This window comes from Bicyclus anynana, chromosome 23 (assembly GCF_947172395.1).
Source record: "Bicyclus anynana chromosome 23, ilBicAnyn1.1, whole genome shotgun sequence".
In the NCBI taxonomy this organism is placed as follows: Eukaryota; Metazoa; Arthropoda; class Insecta; order Lepidoptera; family Nymphalidae; genus Bicyclus; species Bicyclus anynana.
The window spans coordinates 5,872,728-5,900,169 of NC_069105.1; the positions used below are offsets into that span (position 1 = coordinate 5,872,728).

The 27,442-nt window shown below is 37.8% G+C and overlaps 1 protein-coding gene across 2 annotated transcripts; it reads right to left on the reverse strand.

The window, feature by feature from the left end:
- LOC112055486 (calpain-D) lies at positions 1-26,882 on the reverse strand. Of its 2 annotated transcripts, none has more exons than XM_052888596.1 (21): positions 26,541-26,882; positions 24,148-24,279; positions 23,404-23,462; positions 22,057-23,317; positions 21,383-21,535; positions 20,332-20,462; positions 19,304-19,430; positions 18,324-18,448; positions 17,754-17,832; positions 16,786-16,928; positions 15,841-15,953; positions 14,718-14,928; positions 13,233-13,432; positions 12,419-12,515; positions 11,894-12,078; positions 11,132-11,388; positions 9,258-9,422; positions 8,849-8,960; positions 8,313-8,585; positions 7,665-7,807; positions 1-6,522 (listed from the first exon to the last, which is right to left on the reverse strand). In XM_052888596.1, exons 1-21 carry the CDS (start codon positions 26,777-26,779, stop codon positions 6,333-6,335), a joined length of 4,395 nt encoding a protein of 1,464 aa, XP_052744556.1. In that variant the 5' UTR covers positions 26,780-26,882; the 3' UTR covers positions 1-6,332. The 2 variants fall into 2 exon arrangements, with proteins under 2 accessions (XP_052744556.1, XP_052744557.1); XM_052888597.1 differs by lacking the exon at positions 26,541-26,882 and adding an exon at positions 26,318-26,459.
- Positions 26,883-27,442: the final 560 nt, after the last annotated feature.

The window sequence follows — 27,442 nt, forward strand, 5'->3', positions numbered from 1 at the left end:
TCAAATTTAAATAATTTTATTCCCTTATTGTTTAAGTAATATAACATGCATTCACGTATCCGCTAACACGTAAAATAAGCGTCTTTTTGCTACAAAACAACCTTACTACCTCAGAGTAAACATACGGCATTGAGCAATGAACATTATTACCAGTAATCACGACCATTAATCGTGGGTGTCAATGGTAATCACGAGTAAAAGGGTAATCATGATTATAAACTATAGGGTGCAAACGGTAATCATGATTATAAAAAGAAATCATATTTTATAATTGGTTACAATGGATTTTAACAGTGATGAATAGCTCTCACACAATTTAAATACTTTAATTATTTAATGTGAAAATAGTTCCAGTAAATTATAATTATGTGCTCTATGACTTAATCTTTACTCTGAGCTCACTACAATTCAAGTAGATAGTCAATAAATAAAATGTGATATCAAAAATCTTAAAGCTTTTGCTTCTTGCTTCAGTATATTACTTTAGATTTCTTAAATTTATTTCATGTGAACACATTAATATACACAAGTTCCTAGTATACAATTTGCATGATCACATTTACAAGTTGGTGATGAATTTGAGATGCTGAAAAGTACCTACAATATAAAATTATCTACATATTAAAGTTAGCTGTTATTAATGATTGATATCACAAAAATAATAATTACTAAGAAAAATATTTCAGTTATATAATTACTCACACAATGTGACAGTTGTAACCAAGACTTTGAGTTAAATATTGCAATATATTGTAAACCATTACAAGGTAATTTTAAAACAACCATAGTTTGTTTTATAATACTTTATAAATATCATACATAATTCTGTATTGTTCCGTAATTTTGACAGCAAAATTAACACGAACGCGCAAGTGTAAACTGTCATAACGTTTAGTTATCGCATCCTTTTACAACAGTGGTTTACAATTTAACAATTATAATGTAATGTGGATGTAATATTAACAACTATTTCATACAATGTCAGAATACACGAAGCAAGAAACAAAACAAATCTAAGAGGCCCGCTAGGATAATATTTATTATATCAAAAACGTCAACTAAAAGTTGCTCGACGATAGCGCAACGGTTGCGCAACTAAACGGCCTCTAGACCTCGATTATGGCACAATACACATAAAAATAACCCTTAATATTTAACCGTGAGAAAAACAACTTCCCAATAAACGATCAACACTTTTTTTTGTCTTATAAAAGCTTATTTTTTTTGTGTACAAATTACTAATTAACCATTTAATTTTCTACACACTCGTGCTACAAATTATTATATAACCTTTATGAGCTCGTGTATAAGGATTTTTACAGGTGCCGATGGAAAATTTACAACTAACGTGTGTGCGACACAAACCACGAGTGATGTCTTAGCAGAACAATAAAATAGAAAAGTTACTAGTGTTGTATCCATAACATTTTGTAAATACAACACGGCTGGCGTAGGTTTTCTTTACTTGGTTTTCTAGTAAACAATGTTACAAATTTCAATAATTTGGGATATCAAACTTACAGTACATAAACCATCAGAAAATTAACAAATTGATACAATTCAATTATTCGTCGCGTTGTTTACTTGAAAAATTATTCTTGGTTGGGGTTACCTGATGGAAATCAATGTATGTAGAGTTAAAAATAACATAATTTCATTGAAATAATCATGTAAAATGATTTGTAAGAACGAAAAATCTCTGCCACTAGGTAAATTGACGTTAATTACGTTAGCTTTCGTTAGAAGATCGCAGATAAAAATCTGTCACCGATGTTGTCTCAAATTCGAAAACAGAGTTTAAATTATGAAACATTTAGAAATATTCACTAAACTATAATATCAATATTTTGTGCCGCACATACTGTCTAACATCCTAAGCTATTTACTATAATCGAAATACTTTTTTGTCACATAAACAATTTTCATTATGTGCATTCTTGTGCCATTGTTCGAGTTAAAAATTAATTAAATAACTGAAAAACAAAACGAGGAAATAATAATAATAATAAAAATATCAATGATCAATGAATTAATATCAATGAAAATGAGTTTTAGGCCAAATACTAAAACTTAACGGGCGTTAGCACTTAGTTTTTTTTAACTAAGAAAAGAGAAATTGTAGTATCCAATGTAGTAGATTTAGAGCATGGTTTATCGAAATAATAAAGGAGATAAAAGGAGTACCTTTATTGTTCGAGCTGGGTATAATAATTATTTCATTAATTTTAAGAAATAAGAAATAAATAAATTATTATTTAATGTAAATAATTAAATTAATCAATAATATGTCTTTCATTTTTTTTTTTGACTTCGTCAATATCAGTTATAACTTAAAATTTCAACGCGAAATGCAAACAAAAATTTCAATTAATTCATTTTGTATAAAATTATTATGAATCAAAAGGGTGATGTGTTGGTATCAATCAGGTGGTATTGCATCATATAGTCCTATTTTAAAAACACATAAAACTGACAACTTATATAAAAGCCAAGCCTTCATTAAACTTATAGTAATAGTAAAGTAGTAATAAAATAGTGGCAAGTATAGTTTATCACTCAAATAATTATACAAAAATATAATAATTTTCAACAAACAACCAATAAAAATAATGAGTATTGGAATGGAACGCTAAATCTTCTATAAATACATAAAATTACATTTATGTTAAAGCAATATCTCATTTAACATAAAATAATTGTCTTTATAAAATATAAGTAATTGTCCAGATTATTCTCTACGTATGTAGCATTTGTTATGGATGTTCTACTTTTTCAAGACAGTTGTAGTAGAGTCAATCTACTCCAAATCCAAATAGAAGTCGTCCGAAAGCAGAATTATTATCCAATATCCATGAACCCGTGAAACAGGCCAGAATAGACCTATGCTGTTATGTTTATATTTTCACTTAATCTTTTTCTTATCAATTACAAATTCATTGCTAAATCAAAAATGCATATTAAAATCGAGTATTAAAGAGAAGTTGCAAATCTACTCTTCTACGTATTAACAGTTCGTCTCAATTAAATTACAATCTTATAAATGTAATTCATTAAAGAAAATTATTCGAGTGTTTTTCAGTTAGTCACTAAAATATCAGATCATAAAAAATATTTCTTTTAATCAAATATAGACGACTTAAATCGGATCACCAAACAAAAAAAATCTTTCTCGTAAAATTGCCTCATTCAAAAATAGTAATATAAAAAGTACACTTAATAATCATTTAAAATAAGTCGTTTTTAAAATTTCAATTACATACTTTGAAATAAATAAAATTCACTTAACAATTTGTGCTTTTTACAAATAATTATAAAGGCTGAATTTCATTATGGCTGAAAACATAAATTTCATTGTCCATGTATGAAGAATTAAAACTTCGAAAATAATGTCGATTGCAAATCTAATTGATAGCTTTAAAAATAGTGCGTACATTTGGATTCTACATAATTATGTTGAACAGACAAATAAAATATGGTGTCATGGTTCGCTCTTAAACAAAATAAAAATTATTTTAAAACAACAATATCTTCTCGTCTTACAGTAATTAAAGAAAACATAAATCTTACATTTAACTAATTTGAACATAGCCCGAATCATTTTCACCGTAATTTCAATTTGTAGAGGTGTATTCGTTATTTCATACTTACTATACGATTCCTGCGGAAATCTAAAAGTAATTCTTATTGCCCAGTTATTATTATTAGTGAAATAATTCAACATTTCTTTTCAGTATCCGTTATGCATAAATATTAAACTAAAAGTAAGATGTTACATAGTTTGTTTCATTAGTAAATATGCATGTATTTTTTATTTTTAATCGATTTTTGGCATTACAAAATTGTGATAAAAGTTTTATCATACTTTTAAATTAATTTTAAAAAGAAATGTTTGAAAACGAAACATTTTTGTTTTCAAAATGAACTTTTAAAGAATTTGATTTATTTATATAAAACGCCGCTAGCAAACGTCAATGGGAATGTCAAAATACACTTCTATTGGTAGGCTGTACTTTTTAATGTGGAAAATAACACATCCTCGCATTAATATTACTGCGAAATCGTACAGTAAGCTTAACATCGACTACACGTCTACGAAGCGACATTGCATTACTTATATTTTCTATAACTCAACATTCCTAAGTCCCGACCGATAGCGCACTACGTATTAAAGATCTATTCATTTTTATTACACATTTAAAATGATGATATCACCTAAAAGTATTTATACATTAAATAATAATTAATGACATCTTAAAAAACTAGAAGTAGTGATGTGCTTATGACTAGGTATCCTCGAAAAATAACCCATGCGGTGATTTCTACACGTATATATGCAATCTTATTTATTTATACTTTAAAAATACCATTGTGGTCTATCAAATATGAAAACAAAGTCTTGAGTTAGCATTTGTTTTTTCAGTGTCTTTCAAATGTCGATATTTTGAGATATGAAATTTCATATTTTATATGACATAATTTATGTCAACGACGAACGATGTTAATTGAATCAATATGTCGTCAGAGTAAAAACATACATAGGTGATTTAAAGTCGAAATTCTGAACATTTTAACGCAATTTATGTAAAATAGTAATGCAGAATATTCAACTTTAAAACAAGTACGTAAGCTACAATCCACATTGGCGTTATAGTGTTTCGATATAACAACAATATCTCTTTGATTACTCAAAATTTAAAATATTCTTCTGACATTGACCACTTTACAGATGCGAGCAATAATAATCGGATTGATAGAATGATTACTGTTTGCACCCATGAGTAGGAGGAACGTCATGGGTGCAAACAATAATCAGTATAAACATCTTTATTTTTGGGTGCTAATAGTAATCACTGGGATTTTGGTAATCACGATCGTTTAACTATTTATTTAGTACCGTCTTATTCTTTCTGGCATATCTAAAAAGCCTTTTCAAAAAGCGCACGTTCTTAGACGAAAGAGAATGAAGAGACTACAAAATCACATTTGATCGTTTCTCAATTTTTATTTCTACATTCTCCGGCCTAATATCTATACGCTCTGCAGTCTAGCATGGTTATTCAACAAATTAAAGTAAATCCTAATTGAAAATTATAAATTTTCCTAGATGGTCTAGGTAGCGTGTGTGTAACTTTTACCATCACTTTTAAAGTCTGTCCACAATAAAATGGCTAGTAAATAGGACCTCTTAAGTATTCCAACGTTCTTGGGCTTTATATTATTGAAACAACCCTTCATTTAAAATTAAGTATTGATAAGTTGATAAGTTTTAGGCCATAATCTTAACATAAGCTTTCCAGGAAATTGCACATAAAACATGATTTACATGTTAAATCCCGTTAGTCCCAGCCCAATGAAGTTTCTTCAAGTATATTGAAGCAAAGAAAACAGTGATGTGTTTCAACCCGTCCTTGAACTTTCTTCGAAGATATTGGAACACAGAAAACACAATCAACGAATCTCACTCCTAGATGAGTCCCGGTCTCACGTGATGAGTCCCGGTCCTACGTGATGAGTCTTGGGGCGTGCAGGCCGCTAAGCCTGCGTGTGTTCCAGCCCAATGAAGTTACTTCAAATGAGTGTAATTACAGCACAGAAAACAGTAATGTGTCACACCTATACTTCCAAAACTTATTTTTCCATAACTTATTACATCACAGGACCAGCCCAAAGAAGTCTCTTAGAAGGTATTGGAACACAAATAAAACAGTGATAAGTCTCGGTCCCACCTAAATGATAAATCCCCATAGTCAGTGTATTGCACAGAAAACAGTGATGAGTCTCAGTCACTACATGAGTCCCGGTCCTACGTCATGAGTCTCAGTCCTACGTGAAGAGTCACGAAGCATGCTACCAGCTAAGCCTGCGTGCGAGCGGCGGGTGTTACAGCCTATTGAAATTTCTTTACGGAGCACAGAAAACAGTGATGAGTCTTGTAATTTCTAGGTGATGAGTCCCGATAGTCCGAGCCCCGACAGTCTCTATCACTCCTTGAACTTTCTTCGAAGATGTTGGTACAAAGAAAACACAATCAACGAATCTCACTCCTAGATGAGTCCCGGTCCTACGTGATGAGTCTCGGGCGTGCAAGCCTCCGTGCGAACGGCGGGTGTTCCAGCCCAATGAAGTTTGTTTGAGTGTGTACAGAAAACATTATTAGATCACAGGACCAGCCCAAAGAAGTTTCTTACAAGGTATTGGAACACAAACAAAACTGATGATGAATTCCCCATAGTCCGTGTATAGCACAGAAAACAGTGATGAGTCTCAAGTCACTCCTAGATGAGTCCCGATCCTACGTGCCGAGTCCCGGTGCTACGTGCCGAGTCCCGGTCCTACGTGATGAGTCTCGGGGCGTGCAGGCCGCTGAGCCGGCGCGCGAGCGGCGGGCGGTGGCGCGGCGCGTCGTCCGGCCGCGGCGCCCAGTCCTGCAGGCGCGCGCCGGCCGCCAGGCGGTGCGTGAGGCGGTGCGCTATCGAGAAGCCGCCGCTGCCTTCCAGTTGCGTTAACACTATTATTACTTGCCTGCAAAGAACGATTTTAATTGGTTACTTTAATAGGCACAGAAAACACAGTGAACGATTTCAATTGGTTATTTTAATAGACACAGAAAACACAGTGAACGATTCTAATTGGTTGCCTTGCCTGGTTACTTTAATAGACTAATTGACACTTTTTTATGGTCTTACTAGATCGTTTTACTAAATTGAAAAAAAAAAACATATTTCTTAGAGACGTGATTACATGAAAATTTTAGTTTTTTAATATGTTTTTGACAATACGAACCAAAACGCCTGTCGGCCATGATGGTCTATATTTCAACTGTTTCATGACGTCATTATAACAAAGCCCTTACAAACTGAGCGTTTGACAATAACATTAGTCAACAATTAGTATGAAGTTTATTACATAAAGTGTATTAGTGACGTCACAAAATGGACGATAGTGTTTGTGACGTTTGGAAAATTTGAAAAACACGTGATATTTAAATTAAGATTTATAAGAAATCCTAAACTTTTATCGTCATCGTTTTGTCTTCATGAGACAGCAGTTCGCATATTAAGACTACAGGAGGCGATGAAACCAGCCCTTATTATTTAAAAACAAAACGTGTGGTTTAGACCACACGACTGAAGTAACACTTCTTTCAAAAAAGACAAAGCGCCATCTATGAGCCTCAGGCCTAACTACATCGCATCAGTGAAGTGTACAAAAGGGATCGTTTCAAAGTTCTCTAACAACGCTATCTACTGGTAGTTAAAAATAACAAACACTGTTTCACTGTGCCTGTAGATGACAGTACATATCTTAGGCTCGCCCAATATGCATTTATCAACTTTCTCCCCAAGTTAAGTGTGGTTGTTAAAACTGGTTGACATCAGAAATGGACTTAAAGAGTTGAATGAAAGCCTAAAATTCCCACCCAGAATGCCAATAAACCCTCGAGTGGCAGAGAATAACCTTTCTCAACCTTGAACGAAGTCCCGCACTTGTGACCGATTGATGTAGGCAGAAAAACGTCTTTCAAAACGGCCTCCCACTACTCCTAACATAACTCATGGAACACTTCGTACGTTCTCGGCTCGTAAAAACACAGGCAGATCGATCTAATGACTCACTCTCAACGACAAGTGCGTAAAGTAGTTTCACTTCAAAATAAGAAATACCTATGCAGCGGAGGCACGGAATCGATGGTCTTGAGCTCCCCGCGGGTGGAGACCACGTTGTAGCTCTCCTGGCAGTCGCACTTCACGTGGATCCACTTGTCTGTGTGTCTGTTCTCAACCATCACCACAAGGCCCGCCCAGCCCTGGGAATGAAAACGCCATTTTTTATATCTCTATGAAATTATTGTTGACATTTTCCATACAGTAAAACTTGACAGAAACAACTTATCATGGTTGGTAAGTGAAAACCGTTTCCTATAAACATAGTATCATTTAACAGAGCACACAAAGAAGACACCCTGTAAAGCATTTGTGAGACAACGGTTATGAAGTATCGTATTATTTGAAAAAAAATCAAATTTCCAAAATTCAAAGTATAGTCGGATGCAATGCAATGCTTGTCTACGAAAGAAAGTGCTGAAAATCAAGAAGCTTGAAGCACCTTCGAGTAGGCAAAAGGCCCCTGCATAACCGGGAATACCTAAAATCTTATATCAGCTTAACGTACGATATTCGGTAACGACAAAACGATTGCATCTGACTATAACAAAGCGTACTTTGAATTGAAAATTAAAAAATAAGGTTTGTTTTTAACTTCACATAAAAACTAGAATGATTAAATTGTTTGTTTAAAATAAGTGTATGTACCTTAGTCAAATAATAAGCAGTCATCCCCTGTCTGCCTTCATGCCGTTGACCTCTAGCCAAGGTCAGGCCAATGATGGCGTCCGCCAGGATGTGGGGGTGCAGCGAAGGTCTCTCCACAGCCAGGGGTTTGGAGGAATGCGCTGCCAACACATGGCGCGGCCAAGCGGAGCTATCTGCCAGTTCCAAGCCAGTGTGCCAGTGGTTGAATGCCAGGCATACCACCAGGTAGAAGCCTTTTTCTAGCATTTTGTGGCAACCCACAAAACCTCTTACCTGAAAGACAGAATGTTAATTAAGGTCAGTCAAATATATAAATATACTTTGTTACTTTGCTTGTTGTTGAGTATCTCCACAAACTATGAGCTTTTTATTAACTACGCGTTTAGGACGACCTCTCATAATTATTATCTCTCATAACGATTATTCTATATATATGACACTGCTCGATCTCGGCTCGTGCCGACGCTAGGTGGCGCGACTCGTTTCGTAAATAGTAGGGATTTAGAAAGGGGTAGCGATCAGTTGACAGAACTTACTTGTCTTTTGCTGTGTGCCACAAGTTTTCCCACTTGTGCACTAGGACCGGATTTAGTTCTGAACACGACCACGCACAGATCTAGTTGCGACCTCTGACTTTTTGCTGAATTCCTGAAAAAAAAAACACACACCACTACATACATAAATTTGCTGACTCTCTGCAACTTCACTCGTGTAGTTCCCTTTCTAATGGGAATAAATGGATATAGTATAGCTTAATTTACTCACTGATAGCTTTTCATAGTTCAGTAAGTTAATTAAAACTGTTTAAATTAAAAAAATATTAAAGTTAATTACGTACGTTGTACAAAAGTGTACAAAAGCCTACATGAAATTTTCTCTTTCGTAAGTCTCGTTTTCGTGTAGCTATTTCGACAAAACATTAAACAGATGTTGGCTGTAACCCACCTCTGTCCCTCCTGGAACAGCGTGAAGTCCACCTCAGTGGGCTGCGTGGCAGTGAGCAGCAAGCACGTCAGATGGCGAGTGGACGACATGGGGGGCAGGATGCCCGCCAGCCGCACCTCGTGCCAGCCCACGCGCACCTTGCAGATGTCTATGCAGTCGAAGTATCTGGAACATTGCATCCAGACATTGGGACACGTCACCAGAGTGGAATGTACATGAACATCAAATACTAGATTATGAAACGGTTGTATAATGACGGTTATTAAAGTACGAGTTGTATTTTATATAAAACGAACGAAGTGAGTAGTAGTGGGTATAATAGACACACGAGTGCTTTAAAGCCAAGTTATGCACGTTTCATACTCTACTTTATCTAATCTCATGAAATAGGTATCTAACAAAATTAAATACTACTACATTCTCCGCGACTTAGAAGGTAAAGGTACTGATGGTTGTATTTGTAGCACTTTCCAATAAATCTGGGAGAGTTTTTGTCCATATCAAAGCTCGAGTCAGTGATTTTGCTAAAAATACAAAGCTAAAATGCATTTAATATATAAATTTGTAATTAAATCAATAATGTAATTCGAGTGGCACCTAAATTATATTACGAAATACAATATTTTTTTAAGTGTATACCAACAGGCAAAGATTGACATCCGTACAGCCATGTCTTCATACTCGTATTTGCATCATTTTAAATACTGTTCAATTTGTTATTAATTAATTTTCTTTACATATTTAATTAAAACATACCAACTTGAAATTTTAAAATATAAAATAAAAACAAAACATTGTTAAAAAATCAAGAACCCAGAGCTGCGCAAAAGACCAAGAACCCCGAGCTCTATTTGTGGTGTAATAGTAAAAAAGTTATATAATAACACACTTTCCATACAAAGACCAGTGTTATAATGTACCCAGAATGTGAATTCCTGTGTCGCCTTTGGTAAATTAAGTCAGAAACTCAGAAATTTGACTGAAATTGTCCAATCTCAATGAGAAGGTCCATCCAAAAAAAGCAGAAATTTGACAGCGAAACTAATCATAAAGTTGCCCTGTGATACCTTTGGGTAAGAAATTCAGAAAGTTGACTCACTTGAGCACATCGCCGAAGTTGATCTAGAAAATGCCCTGGACTCTTGCTATGCCTTTGAGTAAAACCCCTGAAACTGATCCCTAGCCCTAGCCGGTGGAACTCCTCCACGACCTGGTTATGAACCTACCACCGTCGGGTAAGAAACACAGAAAGTCGACTAACCTGAGCTCATTGTCGAAACTAATCCACAAGATGAAACTAATAACTTGAGCACATCATCAAAGCTGGTCCGAAGATGCCCTGGTAAGAGACCAGTGATGGATGGTAAGTGATGGCTTTTTGTAAGAAATCCAGAAAGTCGTCTTAATGGAACACATCCTCGAAGGTAATCCTAAGGATGCCCTGTGATACCCTTGAGTGAGGAATTCAGGAAGTTGACTCCCTTGCTGATCTAGAAGATGCCCTGGCTTCTGCTCTGCTGCTGGCTTCGGCTGCCTGAGCACATCGCCGAAGCTGATAGCTAGAAGATGCCCTGGCTTCTTGCTATGCCTTTGGGTAAAAATCCAGTAGATGACCTGCTCATGTGATACCTACGGGAAAGAAACTCAAAAAGTTGACTAACTTGAGCAAATCGTCGAAGCTAATCTTAAAGATGCCTTGGGATACCTTTGGGTAAGAAATTCAGAAAGTCGTTCAGAAAGTTGAGTGCATTGCCGACACTGATATAGAAGATGCCCTGGATGCTATGCCTTTGAGTAAAACCCCTAAAAGTGATCCAAAAGACGCTCTTTTCTTAAAAAGCCATTGTATAAGCAACTCCGAAAAGTCAACTAACTTGAGTACATCGTCGAAGCTGATCCAGAAGACGCCCTGGTCGCGGTCGGCGCTGGCGGCCGGCAGCGCGCGCCGCAGCGCGTCGGTCCAGCGCGGGCAGTTGGCCGCCCAGGCGCCGCGCCACGTGTAGTGCCCCCAGGGGTTGCGCAGCCGCAGCAGGCGCAGGGGGGGGCTGTAGCCCGCCACCTCCGCCACGTCCAGCACGGAGTACGCGTGGCGGGGCCGCAGCCCTAGCCGCTGGTACTCCTCCTCGTCCACCTGGTTATGGAAGAAGATCAATACCTGGACCTAGAATGCGCCACGAGATAATTGTCTATGTTTGTATTACATATCGATGTCTCTTTTGTCCCATTCGAGAGAGAACGAGAGAGCGATATTTTTGAATTCGCCGTTATTAACGCATGCTTAACGTGCAGAAGTAAAAAAATGCAGTTTCAGTAGGTTTTTTATTACTAACTTGTTACTAAAGGCTCATAACTGTAAATAAAACTAAAAATAAAATTACACATAGTCATGAAGAAATTACAACAGCAATCTAGTCATTAAAAAATGGACCTCCGGATTTTGAAACTTTGCCAACTAATTACAAAAAAATTTCAAGACAATACTTTCATCACACCCTCAGTTTAATGATAAACTAAAATATTTCTTTTCAAGTGAACTTGCACGAGTAGGTGCAACAATAGTCTAAAAGATTTCAACAAATGATTTGGACTTTTGGAAAAGGTTCCTTTGGTAAATAATAACGTAATCTGAAACTTACCTTCATATTGCCACCCCCACAGCTAGCCCCCATAAGGAAGCAGGCCTGTCTCGAGGACAACAGCTGGGCCCACACCAGGTCCCGGTCCAGCTGCTCCAAGGGTGCTCCGCCACCAGTGCCGCCGCCGGCGCCCCCGGCTTGGAGGGACACTGACTCGCACGGAGCCCCCGTCAATGTGCAAAGCCCTATAGTCAGAAATATAGACCAAGTAATAATTGGGAAAATCAAGGTCGAAAATTGATGGTATACTTTGAACTATATATGACAATAGATTAAATTCTAAAATATGACAATAGATTGCTTTTTTGCTCTTCTTTGCGAATAAATTAGTCAGAATACCAAAATGACAATCAAAGTACTCACAACATATTTCTGAATTATAGGATATTCCAATCCCAAAAAATCTTTGCACATGATCTCTTTCCTCTCGGCTTATAATTTAAGATTTAATACACAATTGTTACTTAAGTCTTGAGACTTTCCAATTATCAGTAAACAAAACTATCAATAAGTATAAAAAATTACCTTCAATGGCTCTTCCAGAAACTAAAGCTTCATAGCATCCATGTAATTTTGCAACTGCTTTTTCTATGAGGGGCACCCACAGCTGTTTCCTTTTTGCCTGTGATCATAATTATAAAATTAGCATGTGGAAAGCTAAATTATTCAAAAATTTGGGGTTTAAAATCTTGTTTTCAAACCGGCCTTTGCCATTTCGTTAATCCTCTACTTTTTTTCCATTACCTACAAATTCCTGCATTAGAAATCTACAAATGATGATATTGTATATTTTTTTCCACTTTTTATTGGATATTTAAAAATACTGTGAATTTTAACGTACTCGTTTTTAACGTGTGTGACAGAAAAGATTGACAGAACAGAAAGATTGACGGCGTTTATAAATTATTATACGTCCTGTAAAAAAGTCGTTGGTAAATACATTTTCCCGCACCCGTCTCGCACGTTTCTCCTTGAAAATTTATAGGAAACCGTCAGTTCTAGCGAACGTTTGACTAAAATAATGGTCGGCCTTTTTAGACACATGATGTTTAAGTTTATTCTTCACCAACCTGGCAGTTTTTCTTGAAATATTATATAAAGAAAACAGTTTTAACGCACATTTGACAGAAAAGACATTTTTAGACAGATTAAGGTATAAGTGTGTTGAAGACAGACATCCTGTAAAGAAGTCACCCAAAAACCGTAGTCACTTGAGAATAGACCAAATGCACCTTCCAGTTGTAAGGTAGAAGGTCGTCCAAGGTCATTGACTAGCTGTTTTGAGTATGTTAAAGACATCCTGTGAAAACTATACCTAAAAGTGTTAGAAGCCACTGACCTGAGAGTAGACCAGATGCCCCTTCCGGTTGCAAGGCAGCAGGTCGTCCAGGGTGACCGTCAGCCAGCGACCGTCCTTGCACAGTCGCAGCTGATACGCGCCCCGGGCCGGCTCAGCCCGCACCACCACACTGCGGACGAGGGCCGAGCGCTCCGCCAACACTGCGAGGGCTGATAGCAACCAGCAGTTGCCTAAAACACCTGAAAACGAATAATTAATAACATTACGAAAAATCACTAATATTTTAATGGTGAAAGTTGTGTGTGTGTATCTGTGGCGAAGGATGGAGGTAAGCCGTCCCAAAGAAAAGGAATTCATACAGCGTACGTGATAGAAACTCAGGTTTCTTAAATATCTATGATGGATTATTAAAATAACCCGGCGGGAATCAGCTTGCATGAATTCTTCGCCGCTGGTGTGTATGTTGGTGTCACCTTTCAGCTGCTACTGAAGTGATTTGGTTTAAATTTGGAATGGAAATAAATTTTACTCTGAATTAAACATAGGCTACTTTTTATTTCGGAAAAATCCATGTTAGGTATTATTATTAAAATTGTCTCTCAACATTATAATCCTTTGGCTGAGGGACAAATTATTTATTTGTGACTATAAATAATAAAAGTCCAAAAGTCCAAAAAGTCAAATGTATATGTGATATTCATGGCGAGACAGACAAAATAATAAACGTAGCGAACCATGGTGGTAAGGCGTTTTTCTTACAAGCCATCTTCCAGCCTCCAATGCTTCCGATATGATATTCCCCCTGAAAATTGTCCTACCAAGAAAGAAGAAGAAAGAAAGAAAATAAGTTTCTTCACTTTTTAGTGTCACAAACAGTACATCCTATCTTAGATATTACATGACTGTCTGTGACACCAAACAGAAAGGGTTTACAGCTCAGCATTAGCCGTTCATCGCTGGAAAGCAATGCGCAGCGCTGATTTTCAGCTGAGACCCGGGTGACGTCACAGTCTGTTATAATTATAAACTAAACACCTAATCAAAATACTTTAATACATTCAAAATAAAAATTCATATAATAAGACACAAAATAAAAAACCAAAAACTAAAAACCTTGATAAGAGCGTATAAATAAAATGATAATAACATAAAGATAAATGCCAACATACAATAATTAATATGACATATATATACATATAATATATATAAATAGAAATATGAATACTTATACCAATTAATAGACTGTACCTAAATATGTTGTTTGCATCTAAAGGTCCCACTAAATAATTGATACCACTAGATTTTAAACATTTTTATTTTATCTATATTATGGAAAATTAATGGTTAAAATAAATAAATAAAATATGGTTAATTTTTTTTAAGGTGGCATTATGTTAGTAGCAGAATGTCCTTGAAAAATTGGCAGAAATTTTATTGCTCAAATCTAGAACATGTTCTATTATGGAAAATAACCAATAATATCACAAATAGCATGTTAAAAATGAAAAAAGTATAATGAGTAACCTTGCGATATATCCGAAGGCCGCGGATCTCTGAACACCACCCAGGGTAACCTGGGATCAGCGTCTACATGGATGTGCTGCGGCCGAAGCCACCTGGCGGCAGCACCGGCCCCGCCGGCGCCGCCACTAGGCTCGCCCGAACCCCCCGACCCGCTGTAGTAGAGCGAGCGAGGAGCCGCGGGGAACGACTCGTCTACATACATGTCTCCTGTCTGAAACGACATTGTTTTTATGTTTTTTTATTAGTTTTTATGCTCATTTTGTTGTTTCATGTTCATATTGTAATATGGTGTGCAACAAAGTGCAATATCACTTTATATCTTTTCAGATAAAACATGAAATACAATATATACAGGATGCTGGGAAGTATTTCCCATAACTCTGGGATTATATTCTTTACCGAAAATATTTAAGAATGTTCAAGGAACATGTGGTCTAAAAATAATCCTTTCGAGGTAAATAATATATCTGTTGTAAATAATATTGAAATGTGTCCCATAAACGCATGTTTATAATTATGACGTAGCCAAGTTTTACGTATTTTAAATGCAAATATAGATAAAGGCGTGTGTTACATGAATAGTCGGAATTATTTGAATTACTTTGTATGAAAACATAAAAAAAAAAATATTTTTAAGTTCAAAAAATATTAGTTATGCAATTCAACTCCTATAAATGGACTCGCCAACACCTTGAAGTTATGGGAAACACTCCCGAGCACCCTGTATATATATGAAAATGAGTCTGGAATCTTCCTAAGCGTAAATCTCGAAAACGGCTGAACCGATTTCGCAAATTTTTTAGAATACTCCTTGAAGTACTAGAATGGTTCTTACGGAGAGAAAAATTTAAAAAGACTAAAAAAAATGTTTCTCCCTTACAAACGATTCGTATCTTCTATAGAAAAACGGATCTTGAATCTTCCTAAGCGCAAATCTCGAGAACGGCTAAACTGATTTCGCTAATAGTAGAGGTAAGGTAGGTAGGGTACGGGTAAAGTAGGTGTAAGGTAGGGGTAAGGTAGGGGTAGGGTAGCGGTAGGGCAGAGGTAGGGGTATGGAAGAAGTGCACTAAAGTTAAAGGGAAGCTTGACCGGGTCCGCTAGTTCAATATAAATATCTCACCGCAGCGCACTGAGCCAAGACCTCCTGCCACTGCGTCCAAGCGTGACTCTCTTCTCTGAGCCGAAGTATCTCCATCGGAGTACTCTCTTGTCTCTCCCCGTCTGATCCTTCCGCTGTAACACGAAAATATAGATTTTTGGTACCTATTATCGTGCAACCAAATCGGAAAAAAATATTAGATGAGAACAAACAGTGTGAATCAGAAAGATCCGGTACGTCCTTCCAATTTCCGTTTTCCCTAAAAGCATTGATTTATTATTTTCACGTCGAGTGAATAGGCGTCTTTAAAACATACTATGATAGGCTTTATCGCAGTTATGTGTCTAATGCTAACAAAAATTACCCAGTGTTTTTAAGTATGTAGTTATGTCATTAAGTATCGAAGCTTTCAAAACTTTACTTCATATAATCAAAAGCCTTATCAGTAAATTACTGAGTTCTCCTCAAAGTTGCTTTCAGAAACCGAGATCTATTTAAGACGAACTTGACATCTTTGCTCTGTGGCCTGTACATCAATTTACAAGAAACATTGTCGCCCAAGTGTCAATCATCGGGCAGTAGCCAGTTTTTGGCCGTCACAGTGTAGCGTCGTACAGAGAACACAATCGTGCGTTCAGAGGATGCTAGTGTCAATGTTTCTGCTCTATGGTATATACACAACTTACGCGAAACGTCGTCGTCCAAGCTAGGCTAGTTGGGCTTTGGGTGAGTGAGTCACAGTGTAGCGTCTTACAGAGTAACACAGTTGTACGTTCAGAGGATGCTAGTGCCAATGTCTCTTCTCTATCGCATATACACAACTTACGCGAATCATCGTCGTCCAAGCTAGGCTAGTTGGGCTTTGGGTGAGTGAGTCACAGTCTAGCGTCGTACAGAGGAACACAGCCGTGCGTTCAGAGGATTCTAGGGCCAATGTCTCTGCTCTATGTTATATACACAACTTACGCGAATCGTCGTCGTCCAAGCTAGGCTGGTCGGGCGCGGCGGGCAGTAGCCGGGTCTTGGGTGACTGGCACATGTCGCAGGCGAGCGCCGCGCCCGCGTTCACGAATGTACACTCCGAGCACGGCCACTCTGTTGTCTCTGATCTGTAGATTATTAAAGAATGTTTGTTGTTTTTAGTGGAGAGACGAATATCTGAACATTCCAAGGATTCACCGCGCGGGTGCCGAGTCCATAGCGTGGCAGAGAAAAAAATTCTGAGCAGAGTCCTGGACTTGTGACCAATGGGCGTAGGGTTAAGGGATTCCTTGACAATCCATTAACACTACCTGCCTAGCCAAATTCGGTAAGGTCAAACTAGGGCAGCTTTGGATACTCTTTAATATAGAACTTCTCAGTAGAATATGTCTCCCGTAGTGGTCGCTAGAAACAGCAGGATAACTATGCAGGATGCATTTTGATGTATTTAAAAACACGAATTACTAGATCAAGTTCAAGTGATTTAATTTTTCAGTCATCTTAAAAGAAATTACGTTAGAAGAGTTTACATTAAGTTCACACAGCACAGTCACAAACGTTGGATGGACGGAGGATCATTTATACGTAATATTAACATCACAACTCACTACCCTGAATCATCTGATAACTTATCAGGTGACCTAAGGTTCTGCAAAAAGGAACAAACGCTTGTATATTGAAATATTTAATCTTGATTTTTTACACACTACGATGGATACCATTAAGAATGAATGAATGACGACTTAAATTTTATTCATTTAACACGCATCACAAGATTTAATAAGTCGATATTCTTGTTCTTGTAAATAAGTTTTGCTGTATCTAGAAACGTCCTGTTTTCAGTTTCGATTTTTCTAAAAAAACATCAAAAGACAAACGTAGAACTATAAAGGATTGTGTTAAGGTTGTTAGGAAGGTACTAAAGACAATACGAAAAAGAGCAAAAAACTTACTTGTGTTCAGGGGGTGGGGTTTTGTGTCGCGACGCCGCTCGGCGAGGTGCCGGGGTGTGTCGCGAAGGGCTTCTTCCGACTTAACAGAAAAACAATTATATAATTATGACTTACGGATCCAAGACTTACTTGCAATGGATTGAGCGAGCTATGTCAAAGTATCTATGCACGATTGATGCAAAAAAAGAACCAAAATCGCCGACACAGCTCAACGAGTTGCAAGGCTATAGTGGCACATAGTTCGAAGAGCTGATTGAGTGAGTGATAAGTTCCAGTATGATGTCCTGTAAAAACCGAAAGGAGTGTGAATTATCACCCATCTCGCTCGCTTCCATCTTTGATAGTACCATCACTTACCGTCAGGTGAGATTGTAGCTAAGGACTAACTTGTAAAAAAAATACTGCTCTGTAAAAATGTAGGTTTTTATTGGTTACTTGCAAATCCAGAGATTATCTCCTATAACCTCGCAAACTACCTTCTTTCTAATATTAATATAGATAATCTTCTTTATAATCACAAACACATTGTCCCTTAACATTACATGTGATATGTAAAAGGTTATGGTATACCTGCAGCCCCATGGGCTGCGTCGGCAGAAGAGCTGGGGACACCATGCTTGGGCACCGGCGGCGTCTTGCACGCCAGGCACAGGCTCGCTGACAACGGGTTCCGTAGCGTACACGAACTGCATGACCTTGGACAAATGGATTTATTAGAGATACGTAGCAAAATGTGTAATTCCCTTTATAGAGCGATGCCCTATCAGTGCGTTGAGATGTTCCAATTCCACGTTGTCCATATATTTTAAACGGACGCCCGCAACTTCGTAAGCTTGAAATTCAGTTTTTTATAAATCCCGTGGGAACCATGTATTTTCCGAGATAAATGTAGCCTTTATTACCTCCTCTATCTACCTATGAAAGCCCTGTTTAAATGGAGATTAGCCAGACAGAAATACAGGACAGACAAAAATTTTGAAAGTCCTTGATTATGTTTTAACATTAAAAACTTGCGTCGTCGCAGGTGACGTTTCAACAAACGACAGACAGTGCTCATTTTTGTATGCACTGCGACGTCAAGCGTGAACGCAACAGGTGTGGCTAAGCGTTGATCCGTTAAGATGACGCACTAATTAGGCATCGCCTTTAAATGAAGACCCATTAAAGATTATGCTCAAAATGTAAATATTAATTGGCATCTCTAGTAAGTGCAGCTAGTTCTATATTAGAACGAGTATCAAAGCTGCTCTAATAAGTTCTTACCAAATTTGGCTAGGCAGGGAGATCAACACGAGCAGAGAACGGGGAGTGCTGATCAATCGTCAAGGAATTCCTTAACCCTACATCCAGTAATCACAAGTCCATGACTCTGCTCGGAGTTTTTCTCTCTACCATGCGATGGACCCGGCAACCGCACTTTGAATCCATAGAATGCTAAGGTATTCGTCTCGTTATATCATTGATTAATTATTGACTTTTAATCTTTGACAGAGGGGCAACGTCTAGCGAGGCAGGTCCCTATATAATTCGTCTGAGATGCGACCACTCACCAGTGCGTGTGCGGCGAGGGCCTGGAGCCGGCGCACGCGGCGCAGGCGCTCGCAGCGGACTCGTTGACCAGCGTACAGCGCGCGCACGTCCACGTCAACGCGTCCGCGCTCGGCGTAGGGGTGGAGTCTGACGAGGGAGTATGATTATTTAGATAACCCATAACCATGTTGCATTCTTGAAGCTTAATTCGAATATTTTTGGCCTTTTTTTTCCTTTACAAGTTATCCCTTGACTACAATACCTGATAGTAAGTGATGCAATCTAAGATGGAAGCGGACTAACTTGTTAGGAAGAGGAAAATCCACACCCCTTTTCGGTTTCTACAAAACATCGTACTAGAACGCTAAATCGCTTGGCGGTACGTCTTTGCCAGTAGTTTGGTAACTGGGCACGTCCGAAGCCTCCCACCAGCCTAGACTCCTATCCTAAGCTGCTGTGGCTAGAGATATAAGGCCCGCTTTACAATCACAGCGTTTGTGGTGTTCACGTTCACGCTTTGCTCTTACGTATGTGTAGAGCATTATCTTAAAATAATATAACATTATCTTAAAAGTTTAATTAAATAAAATTTTATTGTTATTTTTATTAGAACACATCCTACTGCTATGCTTCGTTCTTGCCAACAGTATCACGAGCCGAAAATTTTCCAAAAAACCATTGACTGACATGTTATTTAGCGTCAGAAATGTTGGAGAATGTGCTGTGATACTGGTCTTGATTCTCTTCCAAACCTTCTACTACAGACGAGCAAGAACGGCGACTTCCCTATCATCCAAGCGACCCACACCAAACAGTATCAAAGTTCCTTACCGTTTGAAATGTCCTTCTGGGATCTGTGATTCCAACACCTTTGAAGAAAGAGTTAATAGGCATTTTCTAGACAAGCTCTTTCCATCTTACACCACAATATTGTTTGAAATAAATGTAAAAAAAGATCTAATGGTTTATGTAACTCTTAAATGTCAATAAGTAATGTTTACGTTAAGTGGTGTCAATCAAAATGTAAAATTCAAAGCAAATCTCTCACCAACAGCAAACAATAGCTCATCACTGTTGAGGTCGTGGTCCAAAGAGGCGATCGGTACTGTTAACTTCTTGGGAGGCTCATTGCGGTTCAACTCAGGCTTGGGTCCACTCGCTTCTGAAGCTGAGTTGTTCCTGGAAGAATATTATGTTTTTTTTAACAAATATAACATAATTATTAGAAAACATGCAAATTATCGTTAATAAAGTGGTCAAATTTTATGTATATGAATACATGTTTATGAACATGAAGGATTTCAATATGGCTGACCAGTTCAATTTGTGCATCCCCTTGATATTGTTACAGAGAACCCTATTACTAGAGATATAGGGTTCATAATCGCCCCTTTCGAGTTGTTTACAACTTGTGTTCGTCCCTCACGTTATCTTTTGTTGTTGTTTTTGTTGCGAAGTTCGTGGAATAAACAACACGCGTGTAGGCGTTCCCAGAATTATCTGGAGTTCGTTTTGACGACGTGTTGAGACGACGCTCGGGGCAGTTGACTTTCGGAGCAAAGCGAAATAACATGGCTACGTTTTGGCTAAGGCAACGAATTGCCTACGTTTGAAACTATGTACTGGTAATTGGATCAAGGAGGGGAATAAAGTCTAATACGAGTCACCAGGTGTTTAATTCCAAATCCTCGAACCCTAGTTTGTAACAATATGAATATCAATAAAACCGTCTAAGAATCGTCCGAATCGATGACGCAAACACACTAATCACACAATCACACACATCCTCGCTAGACCCTTCGTGGAAACTTTTCGCCATGCTGACATGGTTTGTTTAACATGACTGTCAAAACTTACGGTTAGACTAGACGATACTTAGCCCTCATTCACACGAGTTTTTTTAACGGACGTTAAAAAAGGTTGCCACGAAGGGCTTATGAGTGAAAGAAAGAAAGAAAATAAGTTTATTAATTTTTTAGTGTCACAAACAGTACATCCTATCTTAGACATCATATGACTGTATGTGACACCAAACAGAAAGGGTTTACAGCTCAGCATTAGCCGTTCATAGCAAAAAAAGGTGTGAGTGGCCACAGTACCTGGTCCTGGGCTGCTCCCGCTCGGGCGGCGGCGCCAGAGTGACGGCGTGCGGCGGGCGCGCGCTCCGGCACACGTCGCAGCGCGCGCCCCACACGTTGTACGCGAACCAGCACTCGCTGCACTGCCACATGCGCGCGGCGCCGCTCTCACGCCTGCAATGTGGCCACACCACGCGTCACGCGTATATTACAGGCAAACCAATGGAGACTTCGCCCGCTTCAGACAGGCCTGCGGAAGTATAACAATAACAAGCTCTTCTGTAATACCTACTCTACACTCACAGCGTTCGCGGCGTGAATCCACGCCGTAAGATACCACCAATCAAGGAACGGTGCGAAGCGTGAACGTGAACGGCGAGAACGGACTATACACTCACGTCAGTTTAAAACAGTGACACGTCAACTAACTTTCAGCAAATGATGATAGATGCTTTGCCATTAGAATTATTCTTTTTTTATAAAAATAACAGTATTTTTATAAAAAGATTTTGTAGAGTTACAGTCCTAAGCAAGACAGAGTGGTATTTGATTTTACTACTTGGGTTTTGGTCTTGCCTTGCCTAGGTGGTTGAGGCATCAGGCACTATAATAGTGCTTAGGCATTGTGGTTTGTGTCTCAATTTTAAAATAAACGTTTTTTATTTCTTTCTAGAATCAGTATATCAAATACTTACGAAGATTGCTGCATAGAAGGCACTTTAGACGACTCGCGGGGGTTATGCGACACCTTGCCCATCGAGGGCAGCATGTGGTACACTTTACCCGGCTCTTTCGACGCACCGATGTGCGACGTCCTTATATTACTCTCCCCCACAGGGGATATACAGTTTTCCGCGCCCAACAGCTCGTCGATCCTGGCGTAATCCCCTTCCCCTATGTCATTGGAATACACCACTTCATTTTGAGAATTGCTCATCACTGTCTTCGTGTCTTGCACAGAAACGTAGGAGTACCGCGTCCCGTTATTGTTCACTTGCAACTGGAGATTCAGATCCTTGTACTTTCCCTTGTTCGGCAACGCGTAAATAACACCTTCCGCGTTTGTGTCCCAACTGCATTCTTTGTCAATCAGTTCTGTCGCATCCTCTTTTTTGTCGGACCCCCGTTCTTCAGGCTTTGTCAGCGTTCCACAATAACTTGCCAAAGATCTCTGGTAGTCGTTTAGACTCCGTCTACTCGATATAACTTTCCCGACCGGTCGGTTCTCGTTGTTCTGTTCAGAAAACGATCGGCGATACGTCGGTCGGGTTTCCGGTGAGTTCTGTGCGCTGATCGACCTCTGGAAATTATCCCCCAAATTCGTAGACTGCGGCCAATCTGGGACGGTGATCATAATACCACCGGACGTCGGTAACGAAGTCGCCCCATCTCTGCCGCTCAACGTCTCGTGCCTGCCCAACGTAGTCACACTTAGACCTCTAGTGTTCGATATACGCGATAACGGAGAAATCCTCGGCGACAGGCACGCCTCACAATGGGTGCGTATCCCCGAATTCTCTAACGTGCATTTACTGCACGCCCACTTCTTCAAATGTAACGCTCTGCTCTGCTCCCTTTGATACTTTTTTACGTAATTCAACTCCCAATTAGATTTGCTCTCGTTACACTTCTTGGGCCGCCTCGTGACCGTGTGAAGGCTTCTCAGGAAAGACTCCCTCGGCGTACACGACGAGGTTCCGTACCTCTCTGAGACTAGAAGACTTGTGGGCCTATTTATAGTGCCTCTGGTCTCCTCTACGTTCCACCACTTGTGCTGCGAGTTGATCACTGAGCCGTGAGACAGAGATCTGGTCACTCCATGCGCATGGTCGGTTATCTGAGTGGGAGACAAACGGAGGGATTGCACGTCGAGGTTCAGAGGGCGACCGCCGGAATAACTTGACGAGGGTTTATAAGACGGGACTGCTAGTGTATTGGATCTTATCATACTGTGGTCTGAAAAGAATAGGAATTTCATAATTTTTTTTCAATGTTTTACATAGTTATTTAAAGCTTTTTGGATAGTAATTTTAAATTCATACCTTGGTCAGACTTTTCCTTGTCAGTCATCCCTGAAGATTGCTCCTCGTCATCAGACAATCTGTAGTAAAAAAAAATATTGCTAAAATATTCTTCCAAAATTGGCTGAATTCCGACTTATCAGTAGAATCATTAGAAAAGTATCAAGCAATTAATTGTTCCGCTATGATAGAATATTTCATTAATTATTATTACAGAAAAGACATTATTACACAAATAAATAGCTTTTTTGTAAAACAATCAACAAAATTTGTTCTGAGGGTTGAGAAAAGCGATGATGATGATTTTTATACTATTTATATTATTATATATATATATATATTATTATATATATATATATTATTATATATATTTATATTTTTTTGACAGACTAATCATCTGCTTCACTTACCATCAGCTGATAAGGTGAGCCACTAGTCACCCACCTATTGTAAAGTGGGTAATGGGGGACACCCATTTTAACCGGCTTCAAAAAAAGGAGAAGATTCTCAATTCAACTGTATGTTTTTTTTATCAATACATAGCAACACTTTGCAGGGCATGCAAGAAACACTAACCACACCTACAAAATGCAGTCATGTGTTCCTTAATCTGAGTTAGGTGTTGAGATTATTGTGCCTCTAACTACAACAGTAACTTCTTTTCCGGACGAGCCATGTCATAAATCTAGACAGCTCCACGGCTCGCCAACGGTTGCGTCCGACGCACGGCCGTCCACTGCCAGTGTGAAAGCGTCTAACGGGTACCTGTAAACAGGAGCATGGGGCGCGATCTTGTCGCAGGCCGCACACCGCCACGAAGCGGACACGTTGCGCAGACCGCAGCCGCAGCGCCACGCGCGGCTCGCAAGCGGCGCCGACCCGACGCACGACCATCCACTGCAAGTGTGAAAGGGGCACAACTTATACCAATGTTTTAAATTATAGCCTTTGTTATAGACCGGCCAGGCTTTGTTACAGATTAGGAGATATAGAGCTCAGATCCATTAAGCTGCGTCAATGTGGGCAGGCTTAAGTTAAAGTAAGATTTTCAGTAGTAGTGCATACAAAGTGAGAATGAGACAATTTTTCCTACAGATCTTATCGTCCATTGCAACAAAACTAAGAGCAATGTCATACAAAACGAAAAACACTGTATAAAAACATCCATTTTTGATAACGTACTGTCATAGCACAACAAAGCAGCTATATTTGTACTATTCTATTTCCTTCTATTGCTATTCCTTAACTACAGTAACATTAAGGTCCTGAAAAGTGGCTGGATGAGGATGGAGGAGGATGGAGGAGGAGTCCAGCAATGGACAGATACAAGCTGAAGATGATACAGATGTTAATGATAATAACTGGTCTTGGTATAATATGTTCTCCTAGGCACAGGGGCATAACACAATCAACTTCCCAACTCTATGCTGAGAATGTCTACTACAAATTTCTGGGATGTAATTCAGTTTTTCATAACCCGACCTAAAAAATCTAATTGACCCAAACAATTTATCTCAGATCCAAACACATTTTTTTTGTGTTCAGTTACATTTATCAGTGATCAGTCACTCGACTATAAACTGAATTTTTCATAGCAGAGAATGTTTCCATTAAGCGACTCAACCAAACATCTTTAAATTCATCCCATAACAATAAAGCAAACCAAAAAATAATTCAATATAACTTAGACAATGGTTTTACTTATCATTAATTTGAGTCTTGTTGTGTAACAAAGAACAATCATATTTTATCAGAATGGAAGTCTGCAACTTCTTGTGTTAATTGTACAATGGCCAGGAAATTAATTTAAAAAAGACCCTTTTGTAATTCATAGGTCAAATTCACTGGTCCAATAGTTTTCGATGTCTTTGAGAACTGGATTTAAAGTGTGGAACTGTTAAACCATTTTCAGACGAGACAATATGATCAAAGTTATTCTGAATGAAATTTTATCAATACATAAATAAAGTTGAGGTGTTTGTCTGTAATTTAATAATAACTGTGTTTTCTCAAGGGCTTTTATTTATTTACATGATATCAAAACATAAACAAGCCTTTTTAAAAAATTTTGTCTGTGTCTTTCTGTTTGTCTGGGCTAATCTTTGGAATGGCTGGACCAATATTAATGGGATTTTCATGGAAAGATACTTTTCTTTCTTTTGGTTTCTTAATTTTAATTTTAAAAAATTTAATGAAGTTGCAGGCGTCTTCTAGTTCCGAATATGGGCAAATAATCATAACACAATAATAAATGTTTGACCTTATTTGGCACCTTTGAAGTGTTCTAAATAACTTATTATTATGGCAGACGCCTACAATTTTTTAGGGGAAAATTCTATTTTTACAAATACAATAATATTTAAGGATTTTTCAGTGATAAATAGTAGCAGTTCTGTCCTATTTTTGTAAAGTGCGAACAATAAATAGTATTTAGCAATCAAAAATTGTACTGAAATATATTAATTATTAATGGTGGTTTTTTGTTAATTTTTAAATTAGAAATAACATGTTTATGCCCTTAAAACAAAAATATAATTTTTCTTATCTTTAGTTTTAAAATCTACATCATTAAGAAGTGTAATGTAATTTGATAATTTGATATAGGTCAACATCCCTATTAGTTGATTCACAACTTTACAGACAGTCTGATTTCATGAATTAACATACACAAGTATGTGATGTACACAGCTGCTTTTAATGTGCACTCCAGCATTCAGAGTGTAACTTGACCTAAAATACTGTAAACTTCAGCCTATATTACTTAACACAGAAACATATACGAAAATGAAAGAAAACTCACACTTTTCATTAAAATAACACCATAAAAAGGCTTTTGAACACTATTTTGTATTGAAAACAAGCATAACAGTCACTAATATCAAGTCTCGCTAAGAAATAAATACGATTAAACCAATAGTTATATGACAATACCCACCTCGAGTCATCGCGCGGTTAAATACTCCATTTCTATAACAACAATGACTAAGCCACTACTAAAAAAAGGTTTCAAACCACAATTCCGTTAATGAACTTCTATTATACACACGCAACGGTTAAATACAATGAGAAAATAACCTAAATATGGACTGGGAAAAATCGATATCCTATGACACAAGCAACAATGGAATTAGGTGTCAATAGAACACACGAAATATTACCTATTGAAATTGTTTGTAGTGGGTATGACGATTGCCTCTGAGCCAGGAGTCGTTCCGCCGCTCTTCTCGGTCCGCGATGCGTATTCAGAAGAGGAATCGGTGCAATAACGTTTAGTAATCTCACTGTCATGACCAGATACTCTCTTTATACCACATTTCAAACATTTCACACTCTCCGTTGGGTTGATTTGACCGCACGCCTGACAATGCCATTGCAGCACCGATGCGATTGAGCCCATTTTAATTCACACATGGCTATGTGACCATAACAGTGCGTCTTTTTATAAAAACAATTTCGGGCTCACAAAAAATGAAAACAGCTGATCCACCATGTTGTTTGTGTATAACTTTTTTTTAGAGTCTGTACCCAGTGTTGCAAGTTTTATGTTAGTTTTAGTGTTGTTTGTATTTATTTATTAATATTAATAATATTTATTTATTATTATTTTTTCTATTGACACGTATTTTTATATTTTATTATATCATTTAGAAAATATAAATTGATTTTGAAAATTCACAATAACGTACAGCGCCATCTTACATCATATTGTATTACTGATATAATATTTTATGACGTTTGAGAACTTTTATATAGATGGCGCTATATTAGAGACTTTACAATATTCTTATTCACCCTGCTTTAAAATTATGTTCGAACTACTTTAGATAATACACTGTAATCTTTGTACTTTAGTATTAAATAATACATTGTAATCTTTGGTATTATATTCGAGCACGTTTGGATTTACTGCCCAAAAATCGTTCGTACTCGACTAAAATACTATAGTAGGTCCGAAGTCCGAACTAGGCCTTGGAGATCTGAGTTCCAAAACCAAAATGAGACTTTTTTCTCTTGTATATTGTCCGTATCTTGTCTATATACTAGGTACTTTTCAAAAATA